General features: G+C 38.6%; 2 protein-coding genes across 11 annotated transcripts in view; one reads left to right on the top strand and one right to left on the bottom strand.

Annotated features, from left to right (window-relative positions):
- Positions 1-6,477, bottom strand: part of cdkl5 (cyclin-dependent kinase-like 5) — a 42,816-nt gene extending 36,339 nt beyond the window's left edge. For 2 of the 6 annotated variants that reach the window (XM_051379080.1, XM_051379078.1), the window contains exons 1-2: positions 3,166-3,507; positions 745-1,120 (exon numbers count right to left, since the gene is read on the bottom strand). In XM_051379080.1, the coding sequence (XP_051235040.1) occupies positions 745-781 (37 nt within the window). In that variant the 5' untranslated portion in view covers positions 782-1,120; positions 3,166-3,507. Of the gene's footprint in view, positions 1-744; positions 1,121-3,165; positions 3,508-5,870 lie in introns of those variants that run through there. The other 4 variants (XM_051379079.1, XM_051379074.1, XM_051379077.1 and 1 more) reach the window with 3 other exon arrangements.
- scml2 (Scm polycomb group protein like 2) overlaps positions 5,786-12,537 on the top strand; it is a 28,525-nt gene continuing 21,773 nt past the window's right edge. For 3 of the 5 annotated variants that reach the window (XM_051379086.1, XM_051379087.1, XM_051379088.1), the window contains exons 1-5: positions 8,738-8,781; positions 10,417-10,505; positions 11,237-11,302; positions 12,091-12,161; positions 12,267-12,501. In XM_051379086.1, coding sequence (XP_051235046.1) covers positions 8,753-8,781; positions 10,417-10,505; positions 11,237-11,302; positions 12,091-12,161; positions 12,267-12,501 — 490 coding nt within the window. In that variant the 5' untranslated portion in view covers positions 8,738-8,752. Of the gene's footprint in view, positions 5,883-8,737; positions 8,782-10,257; positions 10,274-10,416; positions 10,506-11,236; positions 11,303-12,090; positions 12,162-12,266; positions 12,502-12,537 lie in introns of those variants that run through there. The other 2 variants (XM_051379089.1, XM_051379090.1) reach the window with 2 other exon arrangements.

Consider the following 12,537-nt stretch of genomic DNA (forward strand, 5'->3'; position numbering starts at 1 on the left):
ATCTTTAAAAAAAAAAAAAAAACTTTGAAATGAATGCAACTGGAAATAGTTAGATAATGAAAACAGTGTTTCTGTCAGAGCGGAGAAACTCAGAGCAGCAGATTGGTGATTATGACATAACTGTTAGTGCACTGATGAAATGAGTGCTGTAAAAATGGACACTATCTTGACATCAGATAAACATTGAGGATGTTTTGAGTTAGGAGCAGATTATTTCACATTTCAGAGCAGATTTTTTAACAAAAAATCATGCAAGATGTGCTGACAAAACAGGGAAATGTAGGAATAAAGACCTGTCTAATATAAGCCTGTTTGAGATAAAGGCCTCTTCTTTCTGCAGTTGAGTTAAATAAAGGCCCTGGAAACTACTTCAGAGTACATGGTAAACAAATGACTAATGCTGTCGTTTTCTTTTTGAGGACAGTCTCTAAGGATTATATACTATTCTATGAGAAATCTCTCCAACTCTCAGGCTCACAGACCCCTTTAATGTCCCTCTGCATTGTGGCAAAAATGCTAAGCTCCTGAAAAGGGGACATGTTGGAGATCCAAGATCTGACAACAGTGATATATAGGTTTCAGCTGTACGATGTAAAATGCACCTTACACACAGGTGGATACAGTGGATATGACATTGGTGCCCTCAGTGGCTCTGATCGCCAGAACAAGAGTTGGTAACAACAGTATGTACAGTTCTCACATGCTACAAACATGCTGTAAAATATGCTGTGTGAAACCACGTACCTTCTCCAACAATGCCAAGGACTTCAAACTTATTCATCACATCACCGAGTGTGGGAGCTCCTCCAGCAGGTGAAATGAGCTGCTCTGGTTTTAGCGAGGAGGCTCCTGCTTTGACCGGCGGCTAACGGGGTGCACTGTAGAGTCCAGCAGAAACATGGCGAGCGTCTGACCACACCCCATCTTCACTCCTCATCTGCTTCAGCTTCTCTCTTCCTCACTCTACAGCTCTCTTCCAGCTGTACGTGTTTTTTTACGAGTCAGTTTCTTGTATTTATGGATCTGACTCAAGTTGTTTCAGTCGTCTCCAAATTCCCTTTATTCCATGTCTTCAGGTTGTCCACCTCGTACTTCTATCCAGTCCTCCACACGGTTGTACCTGGAAGACCAGAGACAATATAGAGAAGCAAGGTGTTAAAATATGCTGTTGAAGGGTCATTTCAAGGTCTAACTTCCCATCATTCCTTGCACAGACAGTAGCATGCTGGTAATATTGCTGGCACAGATGGTGGCTAACTAGGACATAGATGTACAGAAAGGCTTTTCCTCGAGGACACATTTAAATCATGGATGACTTAAGCTTTACTTCCACACTCTCATCCTATCTCATCTATTCTCATCAGCCACACATTCAATCTGGAGGATGCTGCAAGGGTGACAGTCTAGAGTGAATGCATAATGGCTGGCAGCACTGTTAAACCCTGCCTACATTGCACAAGTCTAACTTTGTAGTTTGCTGTCAGTCAGTTGGTCCAGGCTGAAATATCTCAACAACATGTATTACCCCTAGAGGTTAAATCCTATACTGGTGATCCCCTGTCTTTTCTTCTAGGGCAACATGATGCATTTTGTTTTTTAGTGAAATGTCTCAACAGCTCATGGACGGATTGCCATAACATTTGGCACAGATATACAACATGCCAAGAGTATGAATCCTAAGAACTTCAGTGGTCCCCAGATTTTTCCTCTTGTGCCATCAGCCGGTTAAAGCTTTCACTTATCCACTGAAATATCTTAAAATCTTCACTGATTGTGAAGTTGGTGAATGTACAAACATTAATAGTTCTTACATGATGTTTCCTACTCATTCTGGTCATCCTCTGACTTTTCCACTTGCACCACCAGCAAGTTCACTTTTCTGTTTTTTAGCGAAATAGCTCAACAACTCTTGGATGGATAGCCATGCCCTTTGGTACAGACATTTATGGTAATGAAAACTACTGACACTCTCATCAGCCTCAGCTGTACTTTGTGTCGTATCCACTGTATAATTACCTACAGCTCTCTGTTGCTGCCACATTCAAAATGTTGAACCAATTTCCAAGGCCATGCACATTTATACACACTCAATGATAAAGTGTTTTGTTTTAGGAAGAAAAAAAGCTCAGTACAATTATATCCAAAGGCTTAGATCTTCTCCTGTCACACATCCAAAAACTGACCACGGTTATTAAATGCCTCTTTTGTAATGCGAATGCTGTTGGACTGGAACCATCAAAGCTTCTCACAGTATCAGTCCAACTTCATTTGTATAACACTTGATATATTCAGCAGTGCAAAAACACTTTAATGTTGATTTGGCTCATGTGCCTGTGTGGGCGTTTTCCTATGCAGTGTACACTCCACACAGCTAAGTCTTTTCAGAGGAAATGAGAAGGTGGATGTTGAGGCCATCCATGGCTAGTCATTTAAGGATATGGTGTTGCCATGGTGTTGGAGTGATTAGATCCATACTGTACCTTGTCTGAGTAGACAAATATATCCTGAAAGCCTGCAATTGGGGCAACCTATGATGCATTCTTTCCTGTACTCAAAGAAAACTGTGCCTAAAAAATGGGTACAGGCAGCACAGGGTCGGTTTATTGATAAGCTGCTGCTTCTCCTCCTCCTACTGATGGCAACATCACTGTGAAAGTCCTGAAAAATATTGATAGAACGGACTGCAACATCAATCTTGCATCAAACGCCTGTTGGTGTCTGCGTGCAAAGGAAAAGCCATGGGAACGAGTGAGTTTGGGAGTGTGCATTTAATAGGCAGGTGCGTGCGTCCGCGTGCACGGGACTAAGTGTGTGTGTGCGTGTGTGTATATGAGGTGAGAGAGAGAGAGAAAGAGAGAGAAGCAAAGAGAGGATAGTAATGCTGCTCTCTCTGCATCGAAACTGCGTCTCTCTCATCGCTGCGTTGCGGAGCGCACCACCATTCCATCGCTGTCCACGCGTTTCTCAGCCTACACAGCAAACCAGCACATACATTATAATAACGTGGTTCGCGGACCAGTGTTCATGACAGTGTTGCACAACAAGATCCACAAATAGCGTTTGCCCATAACCCCATAATTAAGACAAAATCTCACGCACGCATACAAAAAAGAACAGATAATCCAACGCAGCCCGTCCGTCGTTTAAAGCAATGAACCTCTTTACCTGCAGATGTGATGTGTCGCCTGTATGAGGTGAGAAAGCTCAATCTGTGAAGCACACAGCATCATGCCCGTGAAAATGATGATGTGGGAAGACGAAGAAACATCATGTGGAGCGACAGGAGGGGGGGAAAGCCCGGGCCTGTGCGTCGTGACACGATCAAATATCCTACTCACTCAATCTCTGGATGGAGATGAGACCGAATCCGCGGGCATAACGCCGATGACTTGGTGTCAATGTACCGTCAACAGTTCTTCAGAGGCTCCGTGTTCATAGCCTCAGCATCAGCTGGTAATAGCAGCAAAATCGTCATCCCTCTGAGCGACGCAGCGCACAGCCAATAGAAACAGGGACGTCTGCGCGTTCCAGCAGTGGTTTTTACATCCAATATGACTGTGATAAAATGAAACTTTGGGATGGAAATGGAATACAGCTCGTTATTTCTTAAATATTAAATATGCCTGATATCAATCACCCTCCAGTGATTCAGAGATTTCACACGGCCGGTTACTGCTGTTGCTTCCCTCCTTTTGGTCAATCCATGTTGTGTCAGTGATTAGAAATCTTCCTGCAGCTTGTCTCCACTCTCTCCCACCTACACCTCCCCTTTATGACTGCACTAATTGGCGAAATCAGTGTGAATTCACTGGATTCACCGACACGCGGTCTGTTTCATAATGAGCAAGGTGTTATAAAATATTTTGTACGTTAACTGCTGCAGCTACAGGCTGTTGCGAGAACCCACCTTCTCCCAAAGGCCATGTGTTCTGTGTTTGACCTCCACACCATCCTTTTCAACTCATTGTTCTCACTGACACAACTGCAGTTTTTGTCACTATCATTATAATAATTGATCTCTTTTTATTGTTTTTAATTCTTTTTATAACGCTGAATTGTAGCTTCCTGATGCATTAAGCTGTTTTTAATGCTGTAGCTGGTTGAAATGGAGCTAATATAAGCACTTTATATACTTTTGGATAGAGCTTTAACAAATGCATCTTAATTTCAATCATTAATTATGTTTCAAAATATTATTAAATTAAGCAACTGTGAGATGCAGAGGAAATGTAGTCTGGAATGTAGCAGATAAAAAGTATAAAGTATAAAACATAAAATATTCAAATCAAGGTAGATGTACATACGTTTTTAATTACTAAGCCTATAATACTAAAGTAAATGTACCAATGCTCTATTTTTTCTCAAGTGGCCTGTATGGTGGGACAGTGTATCCTGACTCATCATTACTGTGGGGTAAGATATGGAGTGACATTTTACTTTTAACTCTACAGTCGTAGTGCTCAGCTGCCCTCATTAAATGTGGAACATTTGGTCTGAGTTGTTGCCAAAGAAAAACTTTCTCACCTACATTTGATGCCACATTTGTTATTTGAGTGTTTAAAGTGTTTGAATATTAGGATATCAAGATTTGAAAGAAATAATTTCACATTTTATCACTGCACTGAGGTTCTTAATTTTATGCCATATATGGATTTTATGATGGATAGACTTCCATCGTTATCTTTATGGCAATAATCAGCAGTTGGGTGAAATCACTAAGTACCCTACATTTATTCAAGTACTGTACTTTGGACACATTTGAGGTACTCACACTTTACTTAAGTATTTCTATTATAGTACTTTGTACTTTCACTCCACTACATTTCAGAGGGAAATACTTCTTTACTCCTCTATGTTACACTAATAGTTAATTTACAGATCACAAACAAAACATATTGTCAGTTTAACATAAAATAAGGTAAACTTTACTATAGGCTTTATTTTATTGGTTTATTTGATAGAGACAGTGCTCACTGATCAGCTGAGAAAAACTGCAAATGAGCCAGAGTTATCTTATAAGGCTATTGCTTTTAAATCTGATGTTGAAATATGTTAGAAAAACACTATAAAATAGAACAGAATAACAAAATGTATATAGGATAATAAATATTCATAAACTAGTACACCCCCCCCCACACACACACACACACATTGCAGCATAGAAAGTAGTTTAAAGTAGTTAAGTAGTTAAATTTTACTCCACCTCCTCCAGCTGCTGAGCAAATGTATCAATATTAATATTATATATAAAAAAAAGTACTATAACATCTCTCTAACTGGTACCATTCTGCATAATGAACACTTTTACGTTTGATACTTGAGTACAATTTGCTGATAATATTTAAATGAAGTAAAATGTTGAATGCTGGACTTTTGAGTATTTTAACACATGTTGGAGCAGGGATAAAAAGGACAACATTAATAATCAATCCAGCAATAATCTCCCTTAATTAGGCTGGTTTATTGCACTATTACGATTAAATCCACAATTGTTCTTTCGGATATGGTCTTTTTAAAAAAATAGAATTTCTTTATTACAGCCTCTCATGAATCTGACCTTCCAGTAAACCTGCAGTTATATCTCCTCTGTCCTTCTCATCACCTCCTCCTGCATCATACACCGAAAATACAACACTGAACAATTTTCGTTTCCACGCTACACGCCGTTTATTATCAAAACGCAACACGAAACAATATCTGTCTTCATACAATGACTAATTAAAAATTACCCTCCTCTGTCTCTGTTTTATTTTTTTTAACCTCCAGTGGAAAAATATGAATTACAGCACTGCGCGGTGGACATGCGCGGAGCTGCAGCGAATATGGCGGCTTGCATCTGATAGAAAGTGAGGAATCTCCCATCAAAATACCTTGTTCAAACGGTTGGTACGGCTCATGTCTCATTATTACTCTCATGTGCTGCCAATGACGGGTTTCTCTCTCGTTTGTTTTCGGGGCTGCGATCAAAAAGCGAGCTGCTGTCCTGCCGTTTCGCCCTTGCAGTGATAGATAGCAGAGCGTGTTTATACTGTATTCTGTGCAGGCGGAGAGCAGCTTTGGTGCGTACAGTAGCGACGTTGACGCAGATTTCCCGTTGCTTTATGTTTACTGGCTTCCCGCAGAGGATAAAACTGCAACTAAAATAACGTTTGGTAATAATCCCGCAGCCTTGTAGTATCACGCCCGTTGAATATAACGTAACGTTAGCAGCGTTTAGTCTGCATATGGACCACTGTCCCGCCCACAAAATGTGACCATAAACCAAATGAAAATGCGTCACAGACTTCTCTTCAAATTATATTTTATCTTCTGTTGATTTAGTCTTTCCCATCCAAACCTAAATCCTGAAAATGAAAGAAAGTAATGATCTGTTTTCTTCTTCCAATCAACCACACATGCAACCTAATGCCACACAGGTAGGATATGATGATGCAACTTATAATACCTAAATGTCGGTATTAAGAAAGCTGTTTGGATGAGAAATATTCTGTAATGAAAAGTTGCTGGATATGAAACCATATCCCAAGTTACCATCCTGGAGGTGACGCCCTGTAGCGGCTCACACCCCTCAGCCTCTCAGCAGTAATGTGATCCTTTTACTCCCCTGTCTCCAAACCGTCCTGCCGGACACACACACACACACACACACACACACACACACACACACATACACACGCACACAAAAACACCAGGGGAGGCTGTGAGGATGGTTTTCAACCTGGATTTGTACGTTGATCTCAATACTGTCAGATTTTATAAAATGGTTATTTCCCCTCTAATCCCACAGAAGGACTTGCTGCAGGCTAAACCCACATAAAGTCTTTATGAAACTATTAATTTAATCAGCAACTATTTTGACATTTTTTTTTATCATTTAACTTATTTTTCAAGCTAAAATTTGTAAAGTGATTAGTGATTAATCTTAATTTTTCAAGCCAGGAAATATCATCTCAAATATGTAAAATATTTCCTGGCTCCAGGTTCTCAGTTGGGAGGATTTGCTCAGGGCTGCAACCTATTTTCATTATTGAAGAATCTTATTTTCTGAATTATTATTATTATTATTATTATTATTATTATTATTAACTGATTCATATTTTTGTCTATAAAGGTTCTTCACAAAGTCCCACAGGCAAACATGTCTACAGTTTACAGTCACATTCAACAAAGAAAAGCAGCAAATCAGCAAGAATGTGGCATTGTGGTGATTATTGATTAAAACATAAAAATAGTTTTCTGTAAGTTAATGAACTGATTATTTCAGGCTTAGATTTGCTGCTTTTCTTTGTTGAATGTGAAACGGAATATCTTTGGGTTTTTAACTTGTTGGTCGTACAAAATGAGCAATTTGAAAACATCTGAACAACTTTATTTTGAATCGTGTTGATACTTTAATAATTATTTTAACTCCTTTCCTTAAATGTAGGTCAAAATATTCTTGTGACATCAGAGAAAAAAAAAGACAAAGAATGTTCTTTGAGTTAAACAAAAACATCCACTACTACAATTGTGTAGCCACATGTCCCGTGGGCGTTATTTCAGCATAATGTTAATGAGCATCTACATTTTACAAAATACGTTTTTTGTTTGTTGTAAACATGTAAAAGAAACATTCAAATGTTATCACTGCTGAAACAATCAGTTGATTTATCATTTAAATTACAAAAATGGCAAATGTGCTGGTTCCAGATTCTTAAATGTCAGCATTTGTTGCTTTCCTCTGTTTTATTTCATCGTACATTTGATATTTCTGCACTGATGGTCACCAGATAAGCAATTTCAAGCCATCACCTGTGATGCTTTGGGAACTTTTCCACAAATGTATAGACTTGATTAATTAATCGTAAAAGTATTCTACTGATTATTGATTTGGTAAATAAATCATCAGTTACAGCCCCACTAATAATAGATAATACTGTATTACTCTCAGAAATTACCTACTGTGACATTACATCTTTCATGGAACTTTAGGTGACCTTTATACTTAGTTAAATAACATAATGAAATGACAATATTTGTGCAAGCATCAAGTATCAGTCTAAATATATTAATTACAACAATGTCATTTTGAAATTTTGCATACTTTTTTAACAAATCTTTTAATTCACATGAGAAAAAATACTACCACTGCCACTCTGACAGATCTGTGAAGGAAAAGTTACAACCTCTCCTGAAACAAGGTCTCGGGTCATTTTTCAGATCTTCTCACTGTTCAGGTCTGTGAACATTACACTAATCCCAGATAAGTGGCTGCCTTAGTGGAAATGGAGGCCGTAAAAATTAAGTGCTTCCTGGTCTGCTGGACAGGTTTTGTCTGACCCTCTTGAGCGAGGCAGACAGACCAATGCAAACACTGAACCAGTCTGGAGCTGGGCGAGGAGCAGAGCTGGAATCCTTTTCATGTCAGCCAGCAGACGTCCCACATCCACACTTCTTAATGGCTTTTTATGGCAGCTTGGAATCTTTATGGCTCCTTCTGACTCAATGGGATTCGCTGCTGAGGCAGAGGGGTCTTCAGAGGGAGGGACAGTCACAATACATTGCAGATGCTAATAGTTTCAAACGCAAGGAAAGGAGGCATTGTCTGGCTTCTGGAGAGATTTTAACCTTTGGATTTCTGGATTTAATTTGGAATGTATCACTTTTTTGATGCTCTGGTACCTTGGATTATTTTTATGCTTCATTTTGAGCTCTCACTATGTGCAGACTTTTCAGGGAGTGGGACTTTATCCGAGAGTTTTTGTGAACCTGGATGTTTGTGGCAGAGTTTCAGCATAAACAGTGTGGTAACAATTATATTTCTATTTCTTACAATTTTTACAGGACTAAACGTTAGTAGTGAGGCAAAGCTGCTAACTGAAACCTTTTGGTCAGAGGAGTTCATACGGACTTGTGAAATAACAGCACATACCATTTGTTGGACACTTTTTATTTTAAATTCCCTTACTTCAGCAGACGTGCACATGTCTGGAGTATTTATGCGGTATCAAGTATTTATCACGCACAGTTAATAGGATTAGATGTTTTAATTGGGTTTTAATGAATCTTATATGATTGCTGTATTATTCTGTAAATTATAGGATATCATCTGTTTATACCCAGATTGTGAGTAACAGATTAGATATCAAAGGATAATAGTAATACAATCAGAAAAATATCAATCATATGTGACAATGACAGAATGAAACCTGAAGCAAACAATCTGCAGCAAACATAGTATTTAGACTGAAGATTGTCTTTGACTGTGAGATAATCTTGTTTTTCTTACTGTCAACAAATCCTGTAGAAAAAAATAAAACCACAGTATGTTAGTCAGTCTCTTAATACTTTCTGACTTTCCTACCCTATCTGCAGTGCTATCCCGGAAAACCCATTCATTCCTACTGCAGACAGAAATCTTTAATAATGTGTTACAAATATACAGTCATATTTTTTAAAAAGCCTCAGTAATTTTCTAAAACAGCTGTTTTTTAGCAAACATTACTCAGATATCAGGAGTCAATAGTGTATTTGTTAGGGACTATTTTCAGCTGTGGATTAATACATGTTTGGTGCTGTAGTGAATACTTTACTGAAGCAGGATGGTACATGTTGCATTCACTCAAAATAAATTACAGTGTATGTGTTCATGGTAGTGAAGGAACATGTCACCCAGTTCAACAATTTGGCTCATTGTGGTTTTAATGGTAAACACAAGAAAACAAGTATGGATTTAGCTGCACAGACAAGATAAAGACTTGTTATTTGGATCAGTTCATTGTTGGTTTTGGTCTTTTCATTGGATTTGTTGACAGTAAGAAAAATATCACCAGACCTTTAAAAAGAAATTGCCACTGTTCAGTATTGCAAAAGAGGCCAGGCAAGTCAACAACATAGACAGAAGAAACAAGACAATATAAAAATACACATACACAATAAGAAAGTAATAAATATGATTGAAAGAGTAAAATAAAAATAGTGTGACAATAAATAAAATAACTAAATAGTCCCAAATTTAATTTAATAAAATGCAGTGGCAAAAAATCTTAAGCCCTGACTTAAAAGAACTGTTGAATCAAAGTGTTCTGGGTTTGTTCCAGATATGTGGTGCATAAAAACTGAATGCTCGTCCAGACGCTTCATAATGGAGCAGCATTCAGTGCTTTATAAACCAACAGCAGTAATTTAAAATCAATTCTTTGACACACAGGAAGCCAGTGTAAAGATCTGAGAGCCGGAGTGATGTAATCCACTTTCTTGGTCTTTGTGGACAAAAGTGAAATTAATTTTGCATGTAAGTTTATAATCTATTAACTCTAATAGGGCTGTGGCATCAAAGAGCTATTTTAAAATAATCCCAAACTGTAGATCTCTGTATTCTGGTATTATTTGAATATTGTGGATGAAGTTTTTAGAGTGTATCTGTCTCCTCTCCAGCGTCTGTGTAGGTAAAAGCCTGTCTGACTTCACCTCCTCTGCAGCAGCACGGTTAACTTTGGTCATCATGGGCCGAACACCACACAGGGGTAGGCCTTCACAATACTGTTCTTCTGGTTGTCCTCCTGTCACTGTTGGTCTTTGACTAATTCTCAAATGTCTCAATTTGATCACCAAACAAACACACACAGATGAAAATGCTCACTGATGTTTCCTACCACACAGGGACGTGCACACACGTTTGGAGGGGCTGTTGCTCTAACCTGAAAAAAGGGCAACCCCTGAGGAATGGTATAACAAATGGGATGCCATGTAAATAAAAATGCTTCAGAACAATGCGTGGCTTGCATCACGCTTGCATCATGTTGCAATATTGCCTTATTATGCTACAGGTTACAGGATCTTGCATGTAGCTTGCTGCCTATGTTAGCCAGCTAGCTAGTTGGCTAAGATTAGTTTATGTGATAACATAATATAAAAAATATCGCACAATGTGATGCAAACATGTCAACATTTTTTATTTAATTTAAATCTCTAGCAATTATGAGCAACTTGTATTTGTGCAGGCACAACAGCAGAAAGGCAGCTCAGCCAAAGAGAGCAAATAGGTTGTTGCTCAGGCAACATTAGCCCCGCCTTGTGCACGTCCTTGCTACTGCATCATTATAATTTTTGGTGTTTGGTATGCTTGAGATCATTTTATTTTTCCCTTGAACTATTACAATTGCAGGTTTCATGCCTTCATTCACACAGTAATTACAACCTGCGTATCAGTAGCTTCCAAATCCTGATGAGTAGTTCAATCATCTTTTGATTTCAGATCAAAAAGAGGAGAAGGAGAGACGAAGCAGCATCACAGCAGGCTCTGCCCTCGACAAATCTAATGGTTGGCAACTCTGTTCTCTGGCTTGTGCCTCTTTATTGTTGATCCTTTCATTAGCAGTGTAATTTAAATCTTTTTGACTTAATAGCTTTTTTGATTCAGCAGCTGATGTGTCAATTCTTGCAGTAACCTATTTTGTCTTTTATTCATTAACTTCTGGGGTGTGTTAACTAAATAAGTTACTCATAAGTTACATGTTAAACTGTGAATTCAGAAGGTTTTAGCAAGTTACTGATGTGCACCAAATTTAACCGAAATGTATTGCTATTTCTTCTAAACAGATTTAGCAACTGTAGCATAAACTGGGCATTTTTCTTTATAGTTGTAATCAATTGTAAAGTCTGTTATATTTATGATTTACATAAATATGTCTAAGTCTGCTAAAATGCTGAGATTTTGGTTACAGAGACAGATATTCCCCACAGGAGTTGGTAGAGACAAAAAGAGCTAATAAAGACTGAATATTGGACTTATGTTCTGTAACTACTGAATGTATAAATACAACAAGTTCATCAACTTAAAATATGATGATATATCAATACTGTGTCCATAGCTTTGTATCTGCTGCCCCCAAGTGGCCAAAAAAACTGTTATTGCAGATTAAAGACAAAAAATAGTACCTCAGAAGTTTTAGTCCTCCTGAAAATATTTTGTGAACGCAGCTCTCATTTGTTTGGGTCACTTCATTATAATATATTTTAGTACTTGCACTGTCACTGCATTTTCTCTTGCACTTTCCTAAGACAAACTGCCAGTAATCAATGGTTTGTTTCTGTTGTTTTTGTTACTAGAACCGTTCAGTTGGGAAGACTATCTGAGAGAAACGTCCTCTGTCGCAGCGTCGCCGACTTGTTTCAAACAGGTAGCTGATTATTAAGATGCATTAGCTTAAAGACTGGTAGTATTTCAATCATCCAATCACAAGTGTCATCACAATACATGACAGTGACTGTGTGTCCCTCTGCAGTCCAGAGTGCCCCCCTCCAATGACTTTAAAGTTGGTATGAAACTTGAGGCACGGGACCCTCGCAACTCTAACTCTGTGTGCATTGCAACGGTGATGGGCATGATGGGTACTCGTCTACGCCTCCGTCTGGACGGTAGTGACAACACCAACGACTTCTGGAGACTGATAGACTCGTTAGAAATTCAGCCAATAGGAACCTGCGAAAGGACCGGAGACATGCTGCAGCCACCGCTGGGTGAGTGTCTTTACACTGGTACAGCCAGCAGTGAGT

Source organism: Dicentrarchus labrax, unplaced genomic scaffold (assembly GCF_905237075.1).
Source record: "Dicentrarchus labrax unplaced genomic scaffold, dlabrax2021, whole genome shotgun sequence".
NCBI classification, from domain to species: Eukaryota; Metazoa; Chordata; class Actinopteri; family Moronidae; genus Dicentrarchus; species Dicentrarchus labrax.